Source organism: Periophthalmus magnuspinnatus, chromosome 14 (genome assembly GCF_009829125.3).
Source record: "Periophthalmus magnuspinnatus isolate fPerMag1 chromosome 14, fPerMag1.2.pri, whole genome shotgun sequence".
NCBI lineage: Eukaryota > Metazoa > Chordata > Actinopteri > Gobiiformes > Gobiidae > Periophthalmus > Periophthalmus magnuspinnatus.
Window position 1 is genome coordinate 23,515,219 of NC_047139.1, and position 26,762 is coordinate 23,541,980.

Sequence of the window (26,762 nt, forward strand, 5' to 3'; positions counted from 1 at the left end):
CAAGCCCCAGTTTGTTTGATTATCTTGTTTCTGAGGCGGTGAGAGTAGTGGGGGCCATCCTGAATGACCTATTCACGCTGTGGTTGCCATGGATTCAAAGGCCTATAAAACAGACACTTTGCTCAGAGAGGCTGTGTGCCATGATAAAAGGGCAGCCTTCGGGCTTTTTGCAAAGATATCACACAAACCAGTCAAGGCTCAGACCACTGAAAGACAGCCCTGGCTTTACAGAGTTATGGTTGGATCAGGGCTGAAATGAGGGAAAACTCACTTTAACTGTCAGTTTAACTACGATGCAGATTTGGACTGTTTCAACACTCACACTTTGGCAAGGACTTGGGTGCAGATTGAAGCTCTGTCTTCTGATGTGTCAGTGATCTGTGATGACTTAGAGCCAACTGATGTTTGGACCTTGAACTCAAAACAAGCCCCAAAAGCTTGTTGTGTTAATTCCTCTGTACTGCTGTACTACTGTTGCTTCATTATAGAAAATTAGGTCGGTTTGTTTTTCTGACATAAAAGTGAATGTCAAATGTGGCGTAAAAGATTTAGGTTTTGAAAGTACAATAAAAAAAAAAAGAGTAAAGAATTTCAACAAAAGAGTAAAATAACATTGTATGAATAGTCAGATTATTTTGGTAGGACATTTCATTCATAAGAATGGGCCAAGCAAAAGCCAGCAGCCTAAATGTTGCCATCTAGTGGACTCAACACAAACAGGAGCCTACTTGATTTATTTTGCTTGATTGGTAGCCACAGTCAGTTGTAAAAATGTCAGCATCTTACCTATTTTAGAAACAATTTGTCATTCTGTAGTACTTATATTTTAACCTAGTAGTTAGTTAGTTAGTTAGTTAGCTAGCTAGCTAGTTAGTTAGTTAGTTAAAGTTTGTAACAAGCACAGTCAAACTACAAATATAGTTTTCTGCAAATAGGTTGCTCTGTTGTATAGATATGTTTATTATGTTTATTATCTTCACTAATATCACTTAATCTGACCTCATCTACCATTAGGAACAATGTTGTTGATGAACTTGTGCAACATGAGGCTTATCAGTGCTTTCACCCTGACTATTACTGACACATTGTAGTTTTGCAAAGTTAAAAGACAGTACATTCAGAAAGAACAATATCAGATGAGATGACACAATTATGCCCACTGTGTTCCACAGATTAAACATTAACCCTGGAGGTTCTGGGAGGAGTCAGTGCTTGTCTGGTCAGTGAAATGTTTTCATCTGCTTCGCTGTCCCAGTCCTGAGATATGATGGGAGATATGGACAAGAGGACACCAGCTGAAGGTATGAATTTCCTAGATAGTAGTTGAAGCAGAAGAGAAAAAAACTTTCTATATTTAGTGATGGAAAGAGCACTGCAAATTTATACTCAAGTTAAAGTACAGTTATAAAGTACTGTCAATTACCATCAAGTACTGCTGCCAAAATTGTACTTAAGTAAAAGTAAGTACACATGAAAAATACCATAAAAAGTACTAGATACTTTTGAACAGATTATAGCAGCATTTTAGATCAGTATCTTAAATAAATGAAGCTATTTAAAGCTGTATTTAGTAATTTAAACCACAATCTGCAGATTCTCAAAGCTCTGGCCAGCCAGTGCAGACCATGCTGTTGAGTGTGTATGTATTTTTTAGTCAGTTTAAATGAAGCTGAGACAAAGTAGAGACAGCTGTGGACTGGAATGATGCGGAATGTGCACTATTCATATTATTTTAACTGTAAATGTGCACTATTCATATTATTTTAACTGTAAATGTGCACTATTCATATTATTTTAACTGTAAATGTGCACTATTCATATTATTTTAACTGTAACTAATTACAATTAGAATTGTACTAAATTACAAGTAGAAGTACAGGTTTAAAAATCTATTAAAAAAAGAAGAACTACCCCAAAAATCTGCTGCTTACAGTATGTGTATTATGTGTAGTAATGTGAGTATTTGTAATTAGTTAATTTCTACTCCTTGCTATATTCTTCTTTTAACGTTTAACACAAAAAAAGGAGACTTGAAGCAGCACTATGCAATTTTTCTATTTTCTGTTTTTTATTTTGACAAGAATGTCATTAAACATATATATGTTGCATTTATTAAATTACAATTTTATTGCTCAAAAATACCTAGAAATCCTGCATTCTTACTGTGCACGGGCTTGCCTCTTCATAGATCCGACCTGTAACTTAACAAGCAAAACTGACACTGTGTACCTTTAACTAATGTGCAAAAATACATTAGATTGTGCTGTCTCTGTGGGTTCTGTAGGTATTGTGGTGAAAGTCAAACAGGGACCCATTAGCTGGACTAAAGTGCTCAGAACAGGCCGAATGAGAAGGGCTGCTTAGATAGAAGGGAATGTTGTCTGAGTAAGTGTAGCATAGTTGTCCTTGTTTAGTGCACCCAGAGCAAACAACATGTGGTTATATTGTGACAGAGGATCAAGGACTCTGTTGCAGTTAAAAGATAACATTCAAAGATCAGTAGTTTTTAGTCTGTTTCGACATTACAAATACAAGGATTGTGTATTTTTAATGACACTAAATACTGAAGATCAGGGAGTAAAAAGACTCATAGACAGCAATGTGAAGTATACATGCTTTGGATCCACTTGAGGGTAAGAGTTTTGAGTAGTTTGGGGGCAAAGCTTTTCTTGTCTATTTCATGATCCAGTTTACCAGGATTTAGCCATATAGTACATCTTTCCTCTATGAACCACATTATTGGCTAGATGATTTCAGCATATAGCATAGATCATTTCTCATAATAAAAAGTGGACAATCGACTGAATCTCAATATTTATAGACTGCTCAAAGAAAACAGGAGCAAAACGTTTTCAAAGTATATAAGTGTAGATTTTTTTTCTTAGAGGAGTTTCAAATCTTTGTTATCATGTATTCCCTGACAGCAGACAGAACAAAGACTAAAACTAATCAGTTGTGGTCAAACCCAGTTTTATGGGTGACATAAACCAATATTGCATGTCAAGGTTTCAAAAGTGACTGTTGCTGCAGTCACAGTTCAGTCGCACAGGGTAATTCTCATCTGTGTAAGTTTAACCAGGGCATAGAAAACTTTTGTCTTTTCTGTATGCAGGCCCTGTGGAAAAAGGCTTCACAAGGTAAGCATTTCACTGAACACTCATTTCACTAATGGTTATATTTGCTGTGAAAAAATGTCATGCTAATGCTACTTTATGTCACATGACTGTTCACTTCTGATAAGGCCTTCTTTGGCACTGATTACATATGTCCACATAATTATGATACATTATTTTGGACATAGACATACAGGGAACTACTGACATTTCCCTTTTGACAGAATTATATTCTTAGTTTTTTCAACAGAAAATTCACATTTAATCCGAAGGAGGGAATAGATAATCCAATCATGGTCGTCACAGATGACACAGGTACCTGGGCTGAGCAGTTCTATAGCACTTCTTCTTCTGATCACATACTTATGTATTATACATCTCTTGTCAGACTCAAGGTCTCCCTGCCCACGCTTGTGTGTTCTCAAACGAGAGCAGGGGGAGTCTTATGGCTTCTACCTCCGAGTGGAGAGGGGGCAAACTGGACACATTATCAGAAATATAGCATCAGGAGGGATCGCTGAGCGCAGTGGCCTCATGGATGGAGACAAACTTCTGGAGGTCAACTGCTGCTTTGTGGATGATGTTGAACACCAAGAGGTGAGAAATACATTATACAAATATATCAGCGTTTACCAGAGCATGATGAAAAGCTAAACTCTGTCATTTTGAACAGGTTTCAAGAAGGATAAAAGTAAGTGGAAATCAAATTTCTCTATTAGTTTTGAGTGGAGATGAATATGAACAGGCCAAGTCTGAAGGTCTTGACCTCAGAAATGTGGCCAGGGTCGCCAAATGTGGCTTTAAACCTCCAAGACTCTGTCACATCAACAAGGGCACAGCATCTTGTCTGGGAATCAGCTTCACTGCTGTGGAAGGTAACAGCAATAACATGATTATTACTTAATTACAGTATTATTAATCTCTTGCTCTTTAGGGCAGAAGGGCCACTTCACTGTGAGCCTGGTCGCTGAAGGAGCAGCTGAGAAAGCTGGAGTATGCAAGGGAGATCAACTGGTTTGGATGAATGGGGCAACAGTAGAAAATCTAACGCACTCTGCCTTAAACAAGATGGTATGAATTATATTTCACTACTACCCTGACACAACAATAATATTTGTTATTATTGCAGTTGAAAAGAAGTGGTAGTCAGATCACTATTCTGGTGGTTGATGCTGAGAGTGAGAAATACTACAACTCCCAGCGGATACCCATCCTTCCAGCTATGGCTACGCCACATAATCTTCCATTGAAAGCTAGAAAACTACATTTGACGCCAGATAAAAATGGCTATGGCTTTTTACTGCGACTGGAAAAATCGCCATCAGGCCGTATTGGTAAGATTAGAGCAAGCATTTATTCTTTAACTTCATGACTGTGTAGTGACCAAGCTGATTTTCTAGCTCATGTTTTACGTGAGATGGAACGTGATGGGCCAGCTGAGAAGGCGGGGATGCGTGATGGAGACCTGCTGTTGGAAGTGAATGGAGAAGAAGTGCAGTCTCTGAAACATGACGAGATCGTAGACAGAATCAAACAGAGTGGACAAAAAGTCACAGTTACCACTATTTCGCCAAAAGGACTGGACTTTTACAGCAAGGTAGGCTGTTTGCATTGGATCGCTTTATATCTTTATAGTGACCAATACCACTCTATTATTTTTGACAACTTTTTTCCCAATTATTTGACTTATTAAATGATTATTTCTATTGTACACTGATATTATTTAATTGTAAACTAAATAAAGGTTCAACTTGCTGGCTGAAATCTTCTAGGTAAAGAATATTTAAAAGTGAAGTGTTAATCAATGATTTTTGATTTAATAATGTAATGCCGCTGTCTTTGTTATTACAGAGGCCTATATTACTCTATTTTCTGATCTATGTTATAATGTTGTTTCGTTATCAAAAACCCACCTGGAATTGCATTTTGTTTAATTCTCACATGTTTAAAACATAAATCCTGCATAGTTAGGCTGAGTTCTTCTTTCAAACTAAAAACCTGTAAAAACCTGTATCTACATGACATCACCATGTGATGTCATGTAGATACAGCCAGTGCGCCACTGTGTTTTTAACCTCCATGCCCTTCAGCAGAATTCTTTTGGATAATTTCAGCCCTGGAATTGTCAATCTCTACTGAACAAAAGGTAAAAGGAGCTGTTAACTTGAAAACTACCGCATCATGACATCACAAGGTGGAACAGAGCATTTTGAGCTTTGGAGATGTAGACAGTCTAATAATGCAAGATTACTCAAACATGTGTGAATGAAACAAAACACAACTCCAGGTATGTTTTTGATACAATAGCAACATTATAACATGTAAAGAGTCAATTTTGCCTAATGTAGGACCTTTAACTTCTTTTGGCATGTGCTTTAAAATGTATAATCTAGATAATGATAACAATTTTCAAATACAATTACAATCATTTTAATAATCACCTAGTCACAATTATTCCAATTAATCGTTGCAGCCCCATGTGATAATTTCTGATGCATTAAAATGTCATTAGTTGATATGAGCTTATCTTTTTCTACAGTTGGGTCTATCACCATTGCTTTTCTGTGACGAAGACACAGTTAAAGGACAAGATAGCAGTGTGCCAACCACTTTGATAAATGAAGGCAAGGAAAGCACTTGCAAGCCAGCCCCTGAGCCCTGCCCTAGTGAGGTGATATAAGATTTAAAATTAAAGTTAACGGATTAATGATGTGGTTACTAATAAACTGATCAAGATACATTTTGTCATTTGGCAGGCGGAAGAGGATACAGATGAGATAACATACTTGTGAATGAACATTTAGGCTGTAAAGATTAGACAAGTCAAGTGTACACTGGAGAATAATGCTTTGCTGATGTGTTGTTTTGGGAAGAAAAGTAGCATCAAGTGTTTTTTGTTTTTGTTTTTTTCTGAAATATAGGTCTAAATAAGTACTTTGCACTACTGAATTAAAGCTGTTCAAAATATTTATAATTTATCATCTGGATATAATAACAGGCTAATAGTCATAGTATAGTTTATCAATAATAAACTAATCTATTATGAGACTCTATGACGTAGGCTATTTATAATAATATAATAGATAAATGTGAAATGTTGTTTTCATTTCAGTTTTGTGAGGGCAAATAATATCAGACAATGTAGGCCTATATTCCAGGCATGTAGGCTATTGTGAATACTAAGCTTGTAAATTATTGATCATGTTAGTTTGAATTAAAATAAAATGTCTGTACATTATTATTGCGTTTTAGTGCATTTTTCGATTCTACCGCCCTCTGTTGGTCGAGGAAATAATGAAAATGTATTGTATTACACCATTAAAACTTAGATATATTGTGATTGCAAAAAAAAAAAATAAAAAAAAAAATACATCCAGCAGACCTTATTAAGAGACTTTTCAATTAGATACTAAATCACCACTGCAATATGGCCGTGTTTAACACTGTACGTCCACTTGCATAGTTCAGTTGCTTTTAGTACAGGCAGTAGTTTGGTCACTCCGGGGGTCCTTCTGCTGGTGGAGGTGACATTCAGGCTAACACCAGCGAGTTAGCGGTGCTCGCAGAGATCGTCAACATGGCACAAGCAGCGCAAAAACTGGTCGCTAAAGTTCCAACTCTAATCAGCGGTAAGTGACTTTTGTCTTTATATTTTGAGCCATAAGTTCATTGCACAGTAAATAACAGAGGCAAAATCAGTTTGTTGTGCGGCTAGCTAACGTTGCTAGTGCAGCTAATAGCCAACCGAGCTACTATCCTTCATTGATTCATTTGATTGTTTTGTTTATTGCAATGGAGATTAACTCCAGATTTTAGACCCTATATGTTTGACTACTTAATATGCTATCAAATTCAAATAAAAGCGTGGTGAAATTATGTAATATTATATTGTCTTGTCTTTAAGCCGCTGTCACCTACTCCAAACCTCGACTTGCTACCTTTTGGCATTACGCCCGTGTTGAACTTGTCCCCCCATCTCCTGCTGAGATCCCCAAAGCCATCGAAGGGGCAACCAATGTCATCAAGGCTTTCCAGTCAGGACGGCTGGGTCAGATCACAGTTAGGGTATGTATTTTATTTTCAGAGATGTTACAAATAAGTGTAGCTCATATTACATAATGACTTGACAGCATTGATGATCTTGTTTTTGTGTCCAACAGGATGCCTTCAGAAATGGGCTGGTGGCCACAGAGGTGATGATGTGGTTCTACATTGGAGAGTGCATCGGAAAAGGGGGGCTTGTTGGTTACGATGTTTGAAGTCTGGACTGTTATTTTTCTCTTGTGAGCGTTTTATGCTCAAATTCCGTTAATCCTGGGAATCAATAAATATGTTAAATTAAATTTGTTTTGTGACCACTTTTGTTTTCTTGAACTTTTTGACAGAATACACTTTGGAAATTCAGAGCCTGTTTCTCTGAAAATTCAGGCCGACTGTCCCTAAGTAAGTTGCTCTCAGTTATACGTGTTTACCAACAGGGGGCAGTGTGCTCATTTGTAATTTTCAAGTGGCAGGCCTTACTAGTAAAAACTACTGTTTTGATGAAGAACAATGGCATGAGTTATGATGAAGGCTCTAGGACACAGACTACATTGCAGTTCTTTATTATTTAACTTTGAACATTTCTGATAACAAAACATTTGAAAACAAGCAATCTTTCATAGGTAAACAAATTAAATAATGGTTAGTTCAAGTAGGAAAAAAACTCAGAAACCATCTGAACTGGTACACAAAATAAATTGGAATATAGACGGAGCAGATGAGTCTTGAGGGACTAAACAGTGGCTGTGGTTACATGTACACTCCACATCTGATTATTATCAGATTGTAAGCAGCACCAAATTGAGCAGCTTGCCTGTCCTTTTCAGTAATTTGAAAGACCTAGAAATAAATCAGATTTTGGTAAGCTTGCAACCGCAGCCAGTGACTGGTAGTCATATGCCCTGTTTGATCAAAAGGGCAGTTGTCAGCTAATGTTTGAGGATAATTACTCTGACAAATTTTATATTGTCTGCTTATGTCTTAAATATGGTTCTGAAAATGTGATTTGAGAATACAAACTTAGGTGCAGTGATAAAGTTAATAAAACTGTATACATGTATATACATAACAAAATAAAAATATGAATGATGGTTCAGTTTGAGTAAAATACTTTTCTATAGTATTGTGTAATGAAAGTCTGTTGTCATATTGCTAAAAACGCATTTGGCATAACTGATATAATATTAAATATCATCTTATTTGACACTACAAATCTTCACAGACGTTCCAACACCAAAGCCTGGGTACAATGGCTCCACAAAGTTGGCTTCAAACCTGTGTAGGAGGGTCATGCTGCTGCCTATGGCGTAGAAGGCCAGTACCCCAGCTGTGTGGTCCAAGTACACCCCTATCCTGGGTGAATGAGGGCCACTGACTGTTTTGTCCACCCTGTTGTGCCAGGCTGAGTAACCTGAGTCAGAACAGAGCAGGCTCCAGGACTTGTCATTGTATCCCAGGAGACAAAGTGAGCCTTTGCCTTTACGGCTGATGCTTTTGTAGGCCACACCAATGGAGAACTCCCCGCTCCACTCTATCTCCCAGTAGAAGCGGCCTCCGGATAGAGCTTCTCGGCAAAGCACTTGAGCAAAGCTGTCAAATCTCTCTGGGGTATCTGCATAAGCCTGAAGGTCTCTGGTGCGGATAACTTTTCTACTGCTGTCGGAGATATGTAGCTCTTTGTATGCAGTGTTTGGGTCAAGTTTCAGTTGGCAAAAATCTAAAGAGAATGAATACGAATGATACATTAAAAAGGCTAAAATGCATACTGTCATCATTATACAATTAAGCTGCTTACATTTTACAAAGTCTCCTCTGCTCTTAGGCTCTGGAGCTATGGGTAGGCTGTCCACTGTTATAATCTCTTTGCCTGGGAATAAAAACACAATGTCAACATGACCATACTCCCACACTTCTTCTATTATTTATTATCATGATGTCACACTACTCCCTTTAAACAATTTAAAACAATCTCCCCATTAGCTAGCCAGATATTTATAAAACACCTCATAACACTCACCTTTGCTTCTTCTGTCCAGTGTTCTGCTTTCTGTGGTATAGATTGGGACTTCATTCACTGTAAGACATGCAATTAGCAACAATTAGCCTCTTTTATTAAAATACAATGCTCTTTTCCCCTCTATTGTAAGCTGTTTTTGTCAGACCTGACTTGGAGATCCTCAGCAGCTCTTCACTGCCAAACTCCTCCAGACGCTCCTTGATCTCGGCCACAGCCTTTCTGACTGCGCCAAAAGAAAAGTCTGGGTTTACTGACACTCTTGGTATGAAGCCATCATCAGTCGGAGTGCAGAGATAGTTGAAATTCTATCGGAAAATAATACCGTGGTGAATATTACAACATCACAAATGCATTTCTTCTGTGGATTTCTTAAAAGATGCATTAAGTAACTTTACTAGGGGGACTGTGCCATCAGCATGTTCCAATGTATGGCATTAAACTACTCTGCATTTTTTCAGTTGAAGGTGTTTGTATCACTAAAAGATATTTTAGAAAAACATGTATTTTTGCTGGGAGCAGGCTTACCCTTACACAGATCTTGCCTGTAACTTACTTGACCTGGTGGTGCCATGTTTTTGTCTCCATGGATGCCTAATGCTATACTTTGGAACATTCTAGACAAAGCACTTATCAGACCCTCCACCATAAAAGTTACATAGTGCACCATTAATCCTGGAGGTCACATGTTACCTGTAGGAAGTGTATGTGGTCCTCTGTGCTGTAAAGCTGCTTCAGCCCAGTTTGCTTCTTCTTGAGCTCATCGATCTCCTGCTCCAGTCTCTCTATCAAAGCCTCAGCCTGGTTAAACGCGGCCTTTTCGTTAATACCGATCAGTTTGGTGACCTCTGACCTCATCCTCTCAATCGAGCGAATCATGTCCTCGAACATTTTCTGGCTCTCCACCATGGCCCTCTGTGCTGAGTTCTGCACAGGAAATCCAGGATGTTAGTCTCGTACATGATAAGCATCTGACGTCACAACATGTTTATGTACAGTATATAAGAAATGTGTCTATGATAAAGTACTGTGCCTTACTTTTAGGGAATCCACTGTGGTCTTCAGTTCTTCCAGTTCCTTCACTCGCTCTTGGCATTTTTGTTTAATCTCAGCTTGGGAGAGTCCCAAAAGTTTCTGTAAAAAAACATTACAATATTACTTGCACCTGCTTTGAACATTTCTGAAATGCTATCAAAGCAAACAATCCGAGCTTTCATGTATTTACACTGTGTTGTTTCCCTTTTAAATCTTAAGAAATGTATCAGGTGTGGCTCTTGTTTTTGCTTCACTGTATGAGACTTGTATAAGACTTAACATTCTTTCCCATCAAAGAACATCCAGAGGGGCCCTTTGCCATGTTTAATAAACCCTGCTCCTTAATACGCTCAGAGAAAGGAAAAATCTCTGATGGCATTCCGGTCATTTCAGGAATGTGAATCTTCTGCTGTCTGACTTTTAAAAAGATGTTTCAAGGTACACACTGTGGTGACAACCCCAATAGACGGCTTTTCCAATTCAGCTTTTTACTCAAGCCCACCAACCTATTCTTCAAGATAAGCTTGAGGAATGTTGGGAATCTAGGGAGGGGGGATGATGAACATGAGAGGGGGAGGGTCTGCGGGGGAGAGGGAGCAAATGAGATGTGTTGGAGAGTCAGGTTGTAAATCTCCAGATGAGAGAAACCAGACGCAAAGTGTAGCAGGGGAAACAAGCTGGTGACTTATTACTTCAGTGGGCCTTAAAAATCCTTTAACCTATATATCAGCATGCCATAAAAGCACCCTCCCACCTGGTTACTCATCCACTGTAAACCTCAGAATGTTGCATATCTGAAACTGTCTTATCTCTTTTGGCTTTACAGACATTGTTCCATCACTTGAGCATGAATGTCTGTAATGTAAGTTATGTGACTGTTACACGATCATGTGCTTTTGAAGGTCTTGACTCCCTGGCTCAGTATCACTTGACTCACAGGCCCACTCCCACAGGTGGGAACCAACACAGAACACCGAGGAAGTTTCTGTGTATCTCTCCCACAGCTGGAACAACAGATTCTCTGAAAAGCAGCTTTGATAAGTATAAGACACTCCCCCAGCTTTGAAACAGCTAATCAGAAAGCTGGATTTCTTTTGGCGGTGAAAGCCTGCCAGGGGAGGTGATACCATGGGTGAAAAGGGGCAAAGTACAATCGCTATTTCTGTTACAAGGGCAGTAGTTTTGAAAAACAGTTTGCTTTCATTCTGGTAATTAAGGCTGTTTAACTATTGTGTGTTTACCAAAAGAGTCAGGTGCTCAAACAGCCGAAGGCAAGAGCCCATTCAGATGAACTCTCTCTCCTCTAGACTAATACTGTTCTTTTTAAAACCACATATAAAGTCAAATATGGCTTACCTGCTTTTCTCCCCTCTCTGCCTCAGCTGATACTATGTCATGGCCCCGGTGCTCGCTGACAGTGCACAGGGCACAGATGCACATTTGGTCCGTCCGGCAGAACAGCTCCAGGGACTTCTGGTGCTGAGGGCAGATCTTCCGGTCCAGATTCCCGAGCTCATCCACCAGCTTGTGCCTCTTGAACGTGGCTGACTCGTAGTGAGGCTTCAGATGCTTCTCACAGTAAGATGCCAGACAGTTCAGACAGGACTTCACTGCCTTTAGTTTCTTCCCAGAGCAAAAATCACATGGCACATCAGTTGGACCTGCTACACCGTTCCCTTGTGTAGAATTGACGTTCAGGTTGAGTCCACTCTTCTTGATCTTCTCTGCCACCATGGTCAGAGTGGCGTTGGGCCGCAGAACAGGCCTCTGGGTGAATGTGATCTTACATTGTGGACAGATGTAAATTCCTGTGTAGTCAGCCTCATTCCAGTAGCCGCTGATGCAGTCCATACAAAAACTGTGCCCGCAGGGGATAGCCACAGGGTCCCGTAGCAGGTTGAGGCACAGAGAGCAGCTGAAATAGTCTGAAGACGTATGGTCGGCCATTGTGGTGGTCAACTCCCAACTGGGGCAGACCTGTGGGAAAGCAGTAATGAAGCAGATAGAGGATTTTGTCTAGTGCGCCTGGGAGCCCGCCTTCTCGAGTGTGGTACAGCCTGCCACAGACAGGATCTACTTGTATTTCTGAATTCCAGAGGTTATTGATTGAAAGCAGACAAGGCCCTCCCCTTCTGCCTGTGAGTGTACCGAGCCCTGCCCAGTTCAGATAAGCAGGTTGAGCAAGGAGAGAAGGGAGAGGCCGGCCAGCAGGAGAGTGGGAGCAGCCTACAGGAAAGACACAGCATCAGCAAAGTTTGAATGAATGAAATGTACAAAAACACAATAACATATGCCTAAAAAGTGATAAAATTTTCCAAGTAATTGCTCTTTTTTCCTCTATTCCTCTAGTGGCTCATCAGTGGATGTGTTGCGCGCACACTCCTCACAGCTGCATTTCCACCTATTGTTATCAGACAGAATTCCCATTGTCTTAAACCGGTTACAGTCCAGAAAACACACACACACGTAGCCTGAGGTTGTAGAGGAATTTTGGGACCACCCTATAAGCAAACAGCTCTAGTATGCACTTTGATTTCAAAAGACCCCGACTTCCATTGCTTAAACATACACAGAAGTTATTACTGAAATAGTATTAGAAATGTTTGCAGAGATGTAAGAGATGTTATATTTGCCCAGTGACCTGTCAGACCAGTGCAATAACCCATGCGATGTAACTGTAGAGGTAGAAAGATTACATGTGTTTGTGCAACATGTACAAATATTCAAACACACTGCAGCATTCCTGTTTAGTCCCTTGTATTGTAGGTAAGCATAGTTCACATATTTTAATGTTGCTTAATAACAGGTAAAGTAGCATCTTATTAGCATTATTTTTTTTTTTTACAAATAATATTGCACTTTTGTTGGTATACTTGGATATGTAGTATAAAGTTTATTGAGCGCTGCACATAAGAAAAGCTGACTCTCTGTTTTGCTCTTCACCCTGTGCAGCATGAAGTCTCAGCTGACATCACGGCCCCTAATTTGCATTTCAATTAGGCCAATGCCACCAGTCTCCGCCAATACTAATGCGCCACTTCTATTTCTCTGCCACTTAGGATCAGATGAATTTCTTGGTTACATTCCAAGTTGTGTACTCTGCCCCGCTTTTAAAATTAAAGCTGGAAAATTTTAGGAAAAAAAAACACCCAAACTCCGCCTCTTATCAGGCATTACTTCATACACTTGGTAGTTTCACCTCGCCATATTCGGTCACGTTTCTGATAAGCCAGTTTTCCTTCCTTCCTCTAGAGTCAGGAGTACTCTGTGTGTGCTTACAGATTAACTAGCTGTTATTGGAGAGAATCACTACCATGGGAGCTGACGTAAAAAATTCTTGCTTTAGTATTTTCCACAGGTATTCGCCATTACATAGTCCTCAACTGTATAACTGTCCGTGTGTTTTAAAGTGATAAAAACAGCCGTGGCAGTTAACAATTTAAAACAAAAATGTATATCTTTTGAATGGTGAAAAGTTCTCAAAATGCCACATCTAACAAGAAGTTGAAATCTCCAAATAGTCCCAAACTCTGTCATTATTTTGGTCTTATTAATGTTTATGATGCAAGACATGTTGATTTGTTTAAATAACTTTCTAATTAAAATAGTGTGTCCGTCAGTGCCTCTGTAGTTATCTCCGATCACTCAAGTTCAAGGTGAAGGGGCAGATTTCATTAAGGTGCAGTGAACATTGAAGAGGCACAGTGCAGAGGCTGGGAGTGGGCACAGCACCAGTGGCTGTTTGATCAAAGGAAACAAGGCTCTGTTTCACTGGAGAGACTGGAATCAAAACAGGAAGAGTCCCCATTTGAACGCACGGCCAGGAACAATGCTCAAATTTGGAGTTTAAGAAGACAAATGTTTAGAAGACTGTATATGAATGTGGTTATTACTATACCGAAAGATAATAATTAATTTGAAAATAGACTGAGAATGAATTTTAGTGGGTTCCCTATAAAATTCTGCATTAACATTTGAGGAGAGAATATGAAGTAACTTAATGCTTCAAGTGAAATTAGCAGTGAACAATTGTAAAGTAAAGTAAATTATTTCTCTCACCATGGAAGGAGGTGTGTGCATGTAGGAAAAGGCTCAGCAATTCATGACCATAAATAAAAAATAAACCCTTTTAAATTAAACTGCAATATTACTCATGTTTTTTCTTACAGGGAAAGTAAGAAAGTGTGTAGGGTGTCCAATATAACCTTGTGTGTGAGAGGGTGACCTGTAACTTCTTCAGCTAACATTTAATTTCCTTGGGTAATTTTGTTTTATTTCAGCAGTTTGAGAAAGGTGGACCAGATTATATAATATTGTCTATGACTTTGTGCAAATGCAGTGGGAAAGTATAACTACAGATTACCTGAAACCTAAACCCACAAATAAACTGGACTTCTCACCAATTTTATTTTGTTTTGGTTTTTAATTTCCTCTTTTTATCCCCCACTGCAGCTGAGTACACTGCACTTCTGAGTGCAGAAACATCATATTATTGCAAGATAAACTCAGGAATGTTTCAGGTCTGGAGATTTTGCTTTTTCTGAAAGAACTGAAGTCTATGCAAAACAAAGAAGAACAAAACATTGTACCATTTGTATCAAATATTACACAGACCCTGCCAAAGATAATGTCATTTTAATGTATCCTATTCCAGTCAATTCAAGTCAGGTTTACTTTTATAGCACATGATGCAATAAAAAGTATGAAAAGTATTCCTGTGGTTACAACAACTCATAGTATGTGTATAGACAGGAGTGATGACATGCACAAAAATGTGAATCAAGGACATAGGGTTCTGTGGTTTTACTCTCAAAAATAAAATGACACTTTTCACCATTCAAGTGACATAATATTGTCTTTGTAATTGTTAATTGCTACATATGGTAATGGTGCTAATTTTCCATCACTCCAAAGCCCTTTTTTTACTATATTAAATTTTATTTTAATTTTACTTGTGAATATACAAATCTTTTGCTGTTTTTCACTGCTTTAATTATTCATTAATTTAATTATTATGGTATGTTATTGTGCTGTATGAGTACTGTTTCCAAGTAATTTCCCCTGTGGATGAAAAAAGCTTCTAATTTAAGCCTTATATTTCTGAGTTCAGCAACCTGTAACACCCAAAGAGCCATTTGGACCAGATTTGCACGGAAAAGAAAATATTTAGAGCTGCAAATACTTTTTGACATCTAAAATGAAGATTTTATATATATATATATATATATATATGTACACTTTTTTTTTTACCTTTACGCTTTGTATAAACAACACTATAGTGTGTTGCTTATCTGCATAATATCTGCATAAATATTTATTTTACCTGGTTAATGGGACTTCTGCTCCTGCACACAGCATCTGCAAATCGGGGCTGTACGAAGTCACATCTGTGAGATGTGAGCGGCGTTTGTTTTAAACATTGTTCATGGTGGAGAATAGCGGCTCACATACGTATGTGGATCTGAAGATCGACAGGACTCAAAATGCATATTTCTTCTGGCTTCCGTGAGTGTGACGCTTATTTTGAGCGAAGAAAAATAATAAAATATAATTTTATTTGAATATTTCAAGATCACAATAATCCTCCAATTTTAAAATGAACTAACAAATAAAATAGACTTCAATTAAGTACTTGTAATTTATTTTCCCAAGCCGCGTGGAGCTGCAGTATAAGGATGAAAGAGCCACATGTGGCTCTGCTGACCCCTGATCTAGACTGTTTTTTGCTGTTCATAGTGCAAAATGCTTTGTAATTAAAGAACTTATGTTTTGCAGTGGTCATTTTTAACTATTGTTAACTATAGAAATGCATGTAATTGTGTACAGCTTTTAAAACCTTTTTACATTTAATTTAAGTATTTTGTGTTTTGTATGGTATGGTAACTGTACAGTTAAGGGCAGTGCACAGACCCTAAAATGCCTGGCACTGTATACTTCTTCATGCTGGCTCTAACACAATGGAATCTTTTACACAGGCTTTCTCGGCCCTGCTATTATCTGAGCTATCAAGTGCAGTTGCATTCCTATCTCCATTTCAACAGACCTGAAACTCAGCTGTGTACAGAGTATACATAAACTATAGGAGTCAGGCTTTTTAATCAGGTGATTCGAGTAAACATTGTGGTATAAGTGGTAAAGATTTTTACTGGGCTAAATAATATGATTTGAATGTAGCCTTTTTAATCTAATCGGAATTTTGTCCTAGATCTTTTTGTTATTGCATCATATCTACTGACAGTGCACTGATATGATCGTCCTAACTACATTGACAACTACATTTCTAACTACTAACAGCTAATAAGAAGCAACATAGTGTCTGTATGTTTCTGTATTAGATTCATTCCAATGAACTTAATCATGTTTTGTTCAGTTACTTAGTCCACCTTAGTACGTAATGTCACTAATGATTATGAAATACTTGACTCCTATGACTCAGCAATACATACTGTGCTTCTACTGCTTCTGTTACAAAATATTCATAATGTTAATAATACATTATCATATATAATGTACTACTAAAGAGTGGTAATACCTTATATACTAGCATTTACCTAACCAAGGCATTATAACAGAATAACATTATTCTATTCAATGTCAATGATGTACAAACAAAAGGCTGTAAAAAAAAAAAAAAGCTGACCTAAGGCTCTAGGGAGCCCCAGGGTGCTTAAAACAGTTCTCTAACTTGCATAATTAATCCAAACTAAAAGTCCCAAAATATTCACTTTCCTCAATCAAGAGTGACCTTTACATTTGAATAACACATTTCAATCATTCTCTGCATCAATGTAGGCAGCTCTGACCTCTCCTTGCCCCACCCTTGTTTAACTGGTTTCGGCTTAACCAGTTTCGCATCTCACTGTTTACTCTATATAACTTGTACCTTGTCGCACCTGTGAGATTACTTTGCTACTGCGCTGACTCAAGCCACTTCAGTCTCTGTTTGCTGTTACAGAGTTCAGAGCACCTACAGTTTATTCCAATGTCTTCAGATCAGGAGGCCTGCTATCTTTGCAAGGAATATCTCCGGGACCCAGTGACTATACCGTGTGGACACACTTTCTGCTCCATTTGTCTAAAGACTTATTGGGACCACGCTGACCACAGTGGCACATACATTTGCCCTCAGTGCAGAGTCACCTACAACAAGAGGCCTACTCCGAGAAGAGTCTCAAGCTCCAGCTCCAGCTCCAGATACAGCAGCATGCAGCGTAATGAGTCCTACCCACCGCCTCCTCCGTCTCCGGACTACAACTACGCCGGACCCCAGGATGTCGGTTGTGACATCTGTATTGGCAAGAAGCACAAAGCCGTTAAGACCTGCCTGATGTGCCTGGCATCCTACTGCGACAGACATCTCAAGCCTCACTTTGAGTCGGCCACATTCAAAAGGCATAAACTGGTGGACGAGATCGGGCACTTGGACCGTCAGATCTGTCCCCAGCATCAGAAGGGTCTGGAGCTGTTCTGCCGCACCGACCAGATGTGCATCTGTGTGCTGTGCACGGTCAAGGAGCATAAAGGCCACGACATGGTGTCTGCTGAGCAGGAGAGGGCTGAGGAACAGGTAAGCAAAGCTCTACTTAAACAGTCAATTATTGTAATATGCAATGTCTCCGGGAATATTTGCTAGATGTTTTAACGTGCATTTGTAGGTGAAGGTGAGGTGCTTTCTAACCTGTGCATGTCAAACTTGCAATAACCAGCACTTTTGAAACTTCCGATTACATCACCATAATAGGGCAAATATTTTCTTCAAATTTCAAATTATTATTTTTTTCCCAAATTATTTCCTCTTCAATCTAATCTTGCTACTGGAAATGGAACTAGCATCTGTCTTGTCTGCACTGTAGAACTAAGAACAAACCCAAGCCATTATATCAATAGTTTCTTGCATGATAATGTGGAAAATGTTGCAACAACTAAATTTACAACACAGACCATAGTCAGAGCTGTTAAGCCCTTTGGGACACACCCAGAGCTACCTGTACCTTTCACAAATGCTGTTTGAAGTATGACAGAAATAACATTGTTAAACAGCCCTCATCAAAAGTTGTATTGTTTTATCCCCATAGCAACGATTGGGCGCTACCCAGGCCGAGATCCAAGAGAAGATTCATGATCGTCTGAAGCAAATGGAACAACTTAAACAGGCTGTGGACTCACTTAAGGTTTGTGCCAGTATAATTCATCATAGATAAGACCAGACAAACCACTACAGAGACAACATTCCTGCATTCTGTAGTGATGACGGCAGCCTTTTGGTGTGCTCATAAAAATACACCTGGTGACACCCAGCTGATTAATGACACATCCCCATTTTTCCTGCAGAACTCAGCCCAGCAAGCACTGCAAGAATGTGAGAAGATGTTTAGTGACATGTTGCGCTCAATTGAAAGAATGCAGCAGGAAATGGCCAAACTGATTTCATCCAATAAGAGAGCAGCACTGAACAATGCAGAGGGCCACATGGAGAGATTAACCCATGAGATTGCAGATCTGAAGAGGAGGGACAACGAAATTACCCAGCTGTCCAAAACTGAGGATCACATTCACTTTATCCAGGTAAAAAGTCAAACAAAGGACAAACTAACAAAATATATACAAAATCACATGTTAAATTAAATTAAATAATAACTTTAATTTCTCTTTTAGTCCTACCACATGCTGATAGCACAAACAGAAGCTGAGGAATTGCCTACAGTGACCGTCAACCCCTATTTCACCTTTGGCCCAGTCACAAAGGCTGTCTCAGAGATGAAGCAACACCTGAATGAATTTGGAAATGATGAACTGGTCAAAGTGGCAAAAACAGGTGATTTCCTTTGAACTTCTCTCCTTTGAAGTCCAAGTTTCCTGGAATCCTAGTTGTAAATTCCTTTACATATTTTTGTTTTTCAGTGAACAAAATGACCTTCTGTGAACTCGACGATGTCAAAAAGAAAAAATCCCTAAAAGCTGAGGGCGTAAGAGGTATTTAACGTACTGATCCAAATGTGTTGTGTAATTGTTATTTATTCCTTAAGTAAATACAGAACAGCTTTGTATAAATAAAAAATCAAATATTTTTATGTGATTTTCTGTGCCAGCTATGACCAGTAAATAGTCTTATTACATCAATTTATATGCCTAACCAGAATATCCGCTTCAATATTTGGAAACCGATATCTAATCCAGTACATTTTTTCAGGATTGGCGCTGATATCTGATACTAGTAGTATATCACTACCAATTTATATATTCAGTTATTACAGAAGAAGTGTGCTTATTTTAGCAAGTAGGCAGAGCATAGACTGTGACTTTAGTAAAGCCCTACTGAGGAATTTCCTTTGTTTGAATTAGGGCCTTTGTGCAGTTCTGTCTGTTGTTTGGCCTGAGCTCAACCATAAGTATTCATTAGGACCCAGTCTGGGGTCCTTCAGTAGCTGCATGGTTAAATGTTTACTTTGATTAGGAAGTCAAACTGCTGGTGCGTTTACAAGAGCACATTCCACTATAATGGACTTTAGCTCAGTCTATTGGTGTAGAACTCTCCAGTCCATTCAAGGGACCATTATGTTAGTTTGAATAATGGGAGAAAAAGTCAACAATGTCACTGACTACATTTTCACTCTACTTCTTTTGACAGCTGAAGAAGCCGCCATGTACAAGTCTGTGCCAGTGCCAGTGCAAGAGCCTCACTACAGGGATGACTTTTTAAGATGTAAGTTTGAGTTTATTTATTTTATTGCCAGACCCTTTGGCTGCTCACAATTATTGTTTTTAGTATTCCACAATAACACATTTTAAAGATGCACTAAGCAGTTTTTCTGATGGAGAATCTTCCACCTGTCTGTCTCTATGGAGATATGGAGAGATGCCAGGAATGTTCCACAGTATGGTTTATCTAGCTCCATGGAGACAAGCAAATGATGCCACCAAGCCAGATTACAGGTCAGGTCTGTTCAGAGGCACACCTGCTCACAGTAATAATGCATCTTTTCAACCAAAGATTCCTGTAAAAGTAATGCAATCTCCATGGAAACAAGCAGATTCTCTCCAAAAGAAAAGTTATATATAGTACAACTTCAATGTAAAAAGGCAAATATTATTAATACTTGTGGCATTGCAGATCATAGATCGGACAGAAATAGTCGACCGCGGCGGGTGTACCACCAGTTGTGATAAGCAGAAGACAGACAGGTGACACTATTCCCTAGTCGCTCTTTCTCTTTGTGCAGCCAGAGGGTCTTTTCTATTAAAGTAGTTATCAGCAGAAGTTAGTTAAACATCTAACACAATGTAAAGAACAAAGTCAAACAATAGTGCCCTTAGAGGGAATATTGGTGGCGGGCTGCTCCCAATTGTGCTTTGAACAGAGGGTTTTAGTGTTGGGTTTTCTCACTGAAATTTGACCTGAGCCATTCAAAGCTAAAATAATCCATTGTTTCCTCTCCAGATGCCTGTGAGCTCAGTCTGGACCAAAACACAGCCTACAGACAGCTCTACTTATCCAAAGGCAACAAAAAGGCCACCCTAAAGAATGACCCCCAGGACTACCCTGACAGCGCTGCCAGGTTTGACTCACTGCCCCAGGTCCTATGCAGGGAACCTCTCGCTGGTGGGGCCTTCTACTGGGAGGTGGACTGGAGCGGAGAGGGTGCAGCCATCGGAATCACCTACAAAGGCATCAAGAGGACGGGCTATGGAGACAACTGTCGCATTGGCTACAACCGCAAATCCTGGAGCCTCTTCTGCTCTGACACCAGCTACTCAGCCCGCCACAACAAAGATCAGCTGGAGCTCCACGCACCTTACTCGTCCCGTATCGGTGTGTTCTTGGACCATGTGGGGGGTACTCTGTCCTTCTATACTGTAGGTGACACCATGTCTCTCATTCACCGCTTCAAGGCCACCTTCAGTGAGCCAGTCTATGTAGGCTTTTGGGTTTGGTACGGCTCGGCTATTAGAATCCTCCAACTGTAAAGCAACAACAACTTATATAACATGTGACATGCTTTTTACATATGACCCTACATACAGAACAAAAAAAATATTTTTCTCTGAAAATGAAGTATATTAATTAGATAGCAATATATATGGTTTTGATTCTTTTAATTTAAAACGAAATGTGCTGTAAATATAAAATGCTTTTTGATCACTGTACTTTTTAATGAATAAAGTGTACACCAAACATTCACTCAACATTAATATTATCGTAGACCTACTAGCTTTTCTATTAAGCACATATTTTGGGTTATTGGGTAGGAAATGAAGTTATCATAAGATTATTAGGAATGCAGGACTAATGTGATGAATCCATAGTCCAGAGGTTTTGCTAAAATAAGAGCAGCCCACAACACTGTCTTTTTTAGTTTGCTTCCAGGAAGATATAACATGCATCATACATACATACATACATTGTGCATTAAAAGCTTACCATGTTACCATGTTAAGTCGTCTTAATCAAGTAGTTTTCTTGTGTAGTGATAACATGTTATGCAGATACGATGAGAAAAATAAGATGTATGCCTACTAATCTAATGAGCCAACAGGTTTGGGATCCGTAGTGTACGTTCAGTTCAAATTAAAGAAACCACAGCTATGTTGCGCCATCTACTGGTGCCAACTTGGCAAGTTTTAACTATATTGGTCAGTGGAAAGAATGGATGGATAGAAGTGTAATGCAGCGACCAACGTTGTCGGTCTGATGGACGCAAATTTGAATGTGGTGTTCAGCACACTGTTTTAATTAATCAAATAATATTTTAGTCAATGAATACACTGTACTTTTCTCTGTGAAACAACCACATACACCACAACATGCAGGAGGCGCTGCTCTTGGTGCTACAGGAACCACTGCAACAAAGAACGCTTCCAGTTTCTAGTCGGTACCTTTTCCCCTGCGCACCACACAAGACGCGCCGCATTTTCCACATTTAAGTGTGAAGCGTGCCGGTACAGGTAAGTCTACATTTACAGTAGTGCTTTTAGTAAACGCGGACACCTACCTGCAGCAGATAATTGACTGTGTACACGTATTATTACCTTCCCATCTACGGGAATGCCACGTACAACGACTGTGCATTTGACATTGTTAGAATGAACCAGGCTAGCTGTATTGCTAGCGCTAGCTAACGATGCCATGGGGTTTCCATACCTTCTGTAAAATCAAGATCCGTTACTGTTGTCTATTCGTTACCATTGTTTATCAGTATGGGGTTCTCCAATTTATAACAATATAGTCTACGACGATTTCTTGAAACTAAAACCTTTGCCAAATCTGTACTTCGGTTTCTGAGTGTTGTGTTGTGATGTTCGTTATACCTGTCACTATGACAACCAACTCATGAAACAGGGCTAGTTAATGGTCACTGATTGTATTTAACCCCTGTGCCTTGTGAGAAATGTGTGTATTTGAAGGTACATTTATAGTATAGGCTAAAAGTGAATTCTGTCAACTGTACAGAAAGTTGTAGGAGTTTTGCGTAGTTGACAGAGTTCACCTTTGGCTTTTACTATAGATCAGACCTGGCCGACTGAGGGATCACACAGACAAGGTACATTTATCGTGATAACTTTGGCTGTGGTTGTTCGATTTCCATGAAAATTCACACATATGTGTTACATATAGGTGTTTAGACATATGTGAGTTTCATCTCGATCGGATCAATTTTGGCGTCCTGAGACGTTTTGTATACAGTGAGGGTGTTTCGGGAAATTTGTGCATCTATTGACGTCCGTTATAAGCTCATTATTTGACGGTCTATCTCTGAAAATGAAAATGGGCTCTTCATCAAAAATATTTTTGGTAACTTACAAAGTCAATATGTCATTTTGAAAAGAACACCTCTAAATATTCACCTTTACAGTGAATATCCACATGGATAGGCCAGTCAAACTGGCCATGGTCAGAGTAAAAAAAATCCTTTAATGGAATCATCACATTGTTTTCAAATTGTCAGTAGATGGTATGTGATAAAAAACTGGCATCTAAGGGGTTTATAAATTATAGTAATTTATAATCGCAATATGTCATATATGTCAGAACCCCTTCACCAAAAAAGTTGTCATTACTTTCATAGCAGAATCATGGGAGTGTGAATCCATTATTCAACATTAACATTTTCTTTTTGTTTAATATGCAGATGGCGAATACAAAGGTCCCAGAAGTTCGTGACATAACACGAATTGAGAGAATTGGTAAAACTATTTATATTTGTGGATATTCAACTGGGAATGTTTTTTTTCCCTCCACTTCACTTTTTAAATTTTCATTGTAGGTGCTCATTCTCACATTCGTGGCCTTGGTTTGGATGATGCTTTGGAGGCAAGACAGGTAAACATATGCGATATTTGTCCACAATAAATACATACATTCATCTTTAAAAATCTATTGATTTGTACATGTTTGTATTGTATATTTGTGTAGGTGTCTCAGGGGATGGTGGGTCAGCTCGCCTCTCGTCGTGCAGCAGGTGTCATATTGGAAATGATTAAAGATGGCCACATTGCTGGAAGGGCCGTACTCATTGCAGGTCAGCCGGGCACCGGAAAGACTGCCATTGCGATGGGTAAGTAACAAAGGAATATTAAAACACAGCAAAAGAAATATTTGATAATACAATGGTTTTCATTCTTTCTCCAGGTATTGCCCAGTCTCTTGGCCCTGACACCCCTTTTACAGCGCTAGCAGGAAGTGAAATCTTCTCTCTTGAGATGAGCAAAACGGAGGCACTTAGCCAAGCTTTCAGAAAAGCTATTGGTGTCAGAATTAAGTACGATTCCAAACCAAAACTGCAAATAACATATTTAATGATCAGTATTAATTATGTATATGTTTGTGTTTTGTCTCACAGGGAGGAGACTGAAATCATTGAAGGAGAAGTAGTGGAAATACAGATTGATAGACCAGCTACAGGAACAGTAAGATATTTTGATGTTTTAATTGTTTTTCTAATATGTAACAAACACTCACATATTTTGTTCTCATTTAGGGTGCTAAGGTTGGAAAGTTGACTCTTAAGACTACTGAGATGGAGACAATATATGATTTGGGCAATAAGATGATCGAAAGTCTTAGTAAGGAGAAGGTTCAAGCAGGGTAAGCAGCTCCCTTTTGAACATTATGGAGATCTTCTGGAGTTGTCCACTTGTATTTAATGCATTTTCTTTTATATCCATAGAGATGTTATTACAATTGACAAAGCCACTGGAAAGATAAGCAAGCTGGGCCGCTCATTCACCCGAGCCAGAGATTATGATGCCATGGGAGCTCAGGTATGAAGTGAATGCACCAACATTTGTTTGAATTTTAAGGATTATACAAAAACCCCGTTCATCTCTGTACATTTCAGACGCAGTTTGTGCAGTGTCCAGAGGGTGAGCTTCAGAAGAGGAAGGAGGTGGTACACACAGTTTCTCTTCATGAGATTGACGTCATTAACAGCCGCACACAGGGTTTCCTAGCCCTCTTTTCAGGGGACACCGGTGAAATCAAATCTGAGGTCCGAGAACAGATTAATGCTAAAGTTTGTGAATGGAGAGAAGAGGGAAAGGCAGAAATCATCCCGGGGGTTGGTATCACATTTTTGGAAATCTAATTGCGCAGTTGACATATAAAATGAATTGTTGTTGTATTTTTTGCTTTCAGGTGTTATTTATTGATGAGGTTCATATGCTAGACATGGAGTGTTTCTCTTTTCTCAATCGGGCCTTGGAGAGTGATTTATCCCCAGTCCTTATTATGGCCACCAACAGAGGCATAACTCGGTAATGTTGGCCTCATGCTCATGGCACAAAAGCACTACAATTACTTCACAACTTACTCAAAAATCATTAATTACACATTTTTTCTCTCTCAGGGCTACTGTAAATTAGTTTGCTTATTTTTTGTTTACAATAAATGGTTAGGTAAATCCTGTTCTCACTAATACAACGAGGAGTCTGGTTGCCTAAACTTAATGTCTAAATTTGAGTATTTAGTACCACCGATTCATATTTCAAACCTTTAAACAGCTGATTGACTTGTGCATGGTCATTTCTTTCCACAGCATTCGTGGCACAAATTACCAGAGTCCTCATGGAATTCCCATTGACCTTCTGGACCGACTGCTCATCATCGCCACTTCCCCATACAATGAAAAGGAGACGAGACAGATTCTCAAGATCCGGTAAGACTTCTATTGAAATGACAAGCTATGGTTTCTCTGTTCCTTTGTCTGAAACATGCCACTGTGTTTTAGATGTGAGGAGGAGGATGTGGAGCTGAGCGAAGAGGCACACACTGTCCTGACTCGCATTGGCATGGAGACTTCACTGCGTTACGCAATTCAGCTGATCAGCACAGCCGGCCTGGTCTGCCGTAAACGCAAGGTAATTTTGAACTATGTTAAACTCTTAGTTTTATTTTTTTTATTTAGCCACAATTCATTCAAACAGAGTGGATTAAATTGACTGTTGGTATGTTCTCAGGGCACAGAGGTACAAGTGGAGGATATCAAACGCGTTTATTCCCTGTTTTTGGACGAGGCTCGATCGTCTCAGTACATGAAGGAGTATCAGGACTCTTTTCTCTTCAATGAAACACGTAAGCTGAACTTGTAAAACAGCTCTTTACTCACTCATTCATTTATCACTACCGTACTTGTATTAACTTATACTGCAAATGAATCAAATATTTATTATAACTCAAAGTGTATTAATAATGCAAGTCTTTAAATGGTGGTTCACTGTGTTTTACCAGTCACCCAGAGGAGTTTAAGGAAATGCATTTTTAACCACATAATACTATATGTAAAACTAAGTGCTTTAGACAGAAACATGTGCCATCTTCAATATCTATATCAATTATTAATAATCTATTTAATTTATTTTACAGAATCTGGTGCAATGGATACCTCGTAAGGATGCCATGTGTTTTGTTTGTCATGTGCCCATTCCAATGTTAATTCAACATCAGTTTTCCCTGAGCTGATTCGTAATTCTGCCTTGTTTGTTTTTTCAAATTTTTCCTACTTTACAATTAGTTATTGAAAAAAGAAATCCCTCTTTTTGTTGGTTCTTTTGAGTGTCTTACAGCTATTTTATTAAAATAATTTTGCTTATCAAGGCATATTATTGTTTTGTTTTTACATATCTTTACATATTCAGCATGCATTTAAAGTTAATTTTGAATAATTAAAGTAGCTATGATAGTTGGTACAATTACATGGCCAGTAAAAATCATATGACTATAAATAACAACTGGATCTGATTTTTGGTGTGTGTATTACATGCTCAAAAGGAATGAACCGTAAAAACACTTGGTGATATGTTTAAGTTAATGCATTTTTGGACAACGTGTGAACAATCATGAAGAAATCAGATTAGTTACATCAGATGTAACTGTTTACATTTAAATAATCTGAAATCCAGGAAACAGATCATAAGATTTTTGGTGCATGTAAACATATCGTCAGTGTACTGCTATTTGTAACTCTGATTTCTGCCATAAGGGGGAGCTCTAACACAAGCGCACAGTTAGCCTACCTTTAACTGTCAAGGCTGGAGTCTTACTGCATTGCTCATTGCCAAATCTA

The 26,762-nt window shown here is 38.8% G+C and overlaps 5 protein-coding genes across 5 annotated transcripts; 4 read left to right on the plus strand and 1 right to left on the minus strand.

Annotated features, from left to right (window-relative positions):
- The first annotated feature begins 1,005 nt into the window (after positions 1 to 1,005).
- Positions 1,006 to 6,463, plus strand: nherf4b (NHERF family PDZ scaffold protein 4b). Its single transcript, XM_033978125.2, has 11 exons — positions 1,006 to 1,090; positions 1,173 to 1,301; positions 3,113 to 3,137; positions 3,364 to 3,428; positions 3,502 to 3,710; positions 3,787 to 3,988; positions 4,048 to 4,184; positions 4,243 to 4,447; positions 4,514 to 4,710; positions 5,653 to 5,784; positions 5,870 to 6,463. Exons 2-11 carry the CDS (start codon positions 1,265 to 1,267, stop codon positions 5,903 to 5,905), a joined length of 1,245 nt encoding a protein of 414 aa, XP_033834016.1. The 5' UTR covers positions 1,006 to 1,090; positions 1,173 to 1,264; the 3' UTR covers positions 5,906 to 6,463.
- Positions 6,464 to 6,599: 136 nt separating this feature from the next.
- atp5l (ATP synthase, H+ transporting, mitochondrial F0 complex, subunit g) lies at positions 6,600 to 7,469 on the plus strand. The gene is made up of 3 exons (XM_033978126.2): positions 6,600 to 6,742; positions 7,018 to 7,178; positions 7,274 to 7,469. The coding sequence occupies exons 1-3, from the start codon at positions 6,691 to 6,693 to the stop codon at positions 7,370 to 7,372; spliced, it is 312 nt and encodes a 103-aa protein (XP_033834017.1). The 5' UTR covers positions 6,600 to 6,690; the 3' UTR covers positions 7,373 to 7,469.
- A 231-nt stretch (positions 7,470 to 7,700) lies between these two features.
- ftr82 (finTRIM family, member 82) lies at positions 7,701 to 12,336 on the minus strand. Its single transcript, XM_033978123.2, has 7 exons — positions 11,560 to 12,336; positions 10,207 to 10,302; positions 9,862 to 10,095; positions 9,317 to 9,476; positions 9,172 to 9,228; positions 8,950 to 9,021; positions 7,701 to 8,871 (listed from the first exon to the last, which is right to left on the minus strand). The coding sequence occupies exons 1-7, from the start codon at positions 12,148 to 12,150 to the stop codon at positions 8,351 to 8,353; spliced, it is 1,731 nt and encodes a 576-aa protein (XP_033834014.1). The 5' UTR covers positions 12,151 to 12,336; the 3' UTR covers positions 7,701 to 8,350.
- Positions 12,337 to 17,108: 4,772 nt separating this feature from the next.
- Positions 17,109 to 21,373, plus strand: ftr83 (finTRIM family, member 83). Its single transcript, XM_033978799.2, has 7 exons — positions 17,109 to 17,770; positions 18,279 to 18,374; positions 18,535 to 18,768; positions 18,859 to 19,018; positions 19,105 to 19,176; positions 19,832 to 19,906; positions 20,642 to 21,373. The coding sequence occupies exons 1-7, from the start codon at positions 17,186 to 17,188 to the stop codon at positions 21,166 to 21,168; spliced, it is 1,749 nt and encodes a 582-aa protein (XP_033834690.1). The 5' UTR covers positions 17,109 to 17,185; the 3' UTR covers positions 21,169 to 21,373.
- A 651-nt stretch (positions 21,374 to 22,024) lies between these two features.
- On the plus strand, positions 22,025 to 26,295 carry ruvbl2 (RuvB-like AAA ATPase 2). The gene is made up of 14 exons (XM_033978853.2): positions 22,025 to 22,146; positions 23,331 to 23,385; positions 23,466 to 23,521; positions 23,615 to 23,756; positions 23,831 to 23,960; positions 24,042 to 24,108; positions 24,180 to 24,286; positions 24,369 to 24,462; positions 24,540 to 24,758; positions 24,836 to 24,954; positions 25,236 to 25,355; positions 25,428 to 25,557; positions 25,657 to 25,771; positions 26,063 to 26,295. Exons 2-14 carry the CDS (start codon positions 23,331 to 23,333, stop codon positions 26,086 to 26,088), a joined length of 1,380 nt encoding a protein of 459 aa, XP_033834744.1. The 5' UTR covers positions 22,025 to 22,146; the 3' UTR covers positions 26,089 to 26,295.
- Positions 26,296 to 26,762: the final 467 nt, after the last annotated feature.

Coding starts and splice junctions, on each gene's coding strand:
- nherf4b (XM_033978125.2), top strand. CDS start 1,265: ATGATGGGAGATATGGACAAGAGGACACCAGCTGAAG. Junction 4,185..4,242: donor ACTCTGCCTTAAACAAGATG/GTATGAATTATA, acceptor TTATTATTGCAG/TTGAAAAGAAGTGGTAGTCA. Junction 4,711..5,652: donor GACTGGACTTTTACAGCAAG/GTAGGCTGTTTG, acceptor CTTTTTCTACAG/TTGGGTCTATCACCATTGCT.
- atp5l (XM_033978126.2), top strand. CDS start 6,691: ATGGCACAAGCAGCGCAAAAACTGGTCGCTAAAGTTCCAACTCTAATC. Junction 6,743..7,017: donor AGTTCCAACTCTAATCAGCG/GTAAGTGACTTT, acceptor CTTGTCTTTAAG/CCGCTGTCACCTACTCCAAA. Junction 7,179..7,273: donor TGGGTCAGATCACAGTTAGG/GTATGTATTTTA, acceptor TGTGTCCAACAG/GATGCCTTCAGAAATGGGCT.
- ftr82 (XM_033978123.2), bottom strand. CDS start 12,150: ATGGCCGACCATACGTCTTCAGACTATTTCAGCTGCTCTCTGTGCCTC. Junction 10,096..10,206: donor CCACAGTGGATTCCCTAAAA/GTAAGGCACAGT, acceptor TTTCCTGTGCAG/AACTCAGCACAGAGGGCCAT. Junction 9,022..9,171: donor ACTGGACAGAAGAAGCAAAG/GTGAGTGTTATG, acceptor TTTTATTCCCAG/GCAAAGAGATTATAACAGTG.
- ftr83 (XM_033978799.2), top strand. CDS start 17,186: ATGTCTTCAGATCAGGAGGCCTGCTATCTTTGCAAGGAATATCTCCGG. Junction 17,771..18,278: donor AGGAGAGGGCTGAGGAACAG/GTAAGCAAAGCT, acceptor TTATCCCCATAG/CAACGATTGGGCGCTACCCA. Junction 19,907..20,641: donor CAGGGATGACTTTTTAAGAT/GTAAGTTTGAGT, acceptor TTTCCTCTCCAG/ATGCCTGTGAGCTCAGTCTG.
- ruvbl2 (XM_033978853.2), top strand. CDS start 23,331: ATGGCGAATACAAAGGTCCCAGAAGTTCGTGACATAACACGAATTGAG. Junction 25,356..25,427: donor AGACAGATTCTCAAGATCCG/GTAAGACTTCTA, acceptor ACTGTGTTTTAG/ATGTGAGGAGGAGGATGTGG. Junction 25,558..25,656: donor TGGTCTGCCGTAAACGCAAG/GTAATTTTGAAC, acceptor GTATGTTCTCAG/GGCACAGAGGTACAAGTGGA.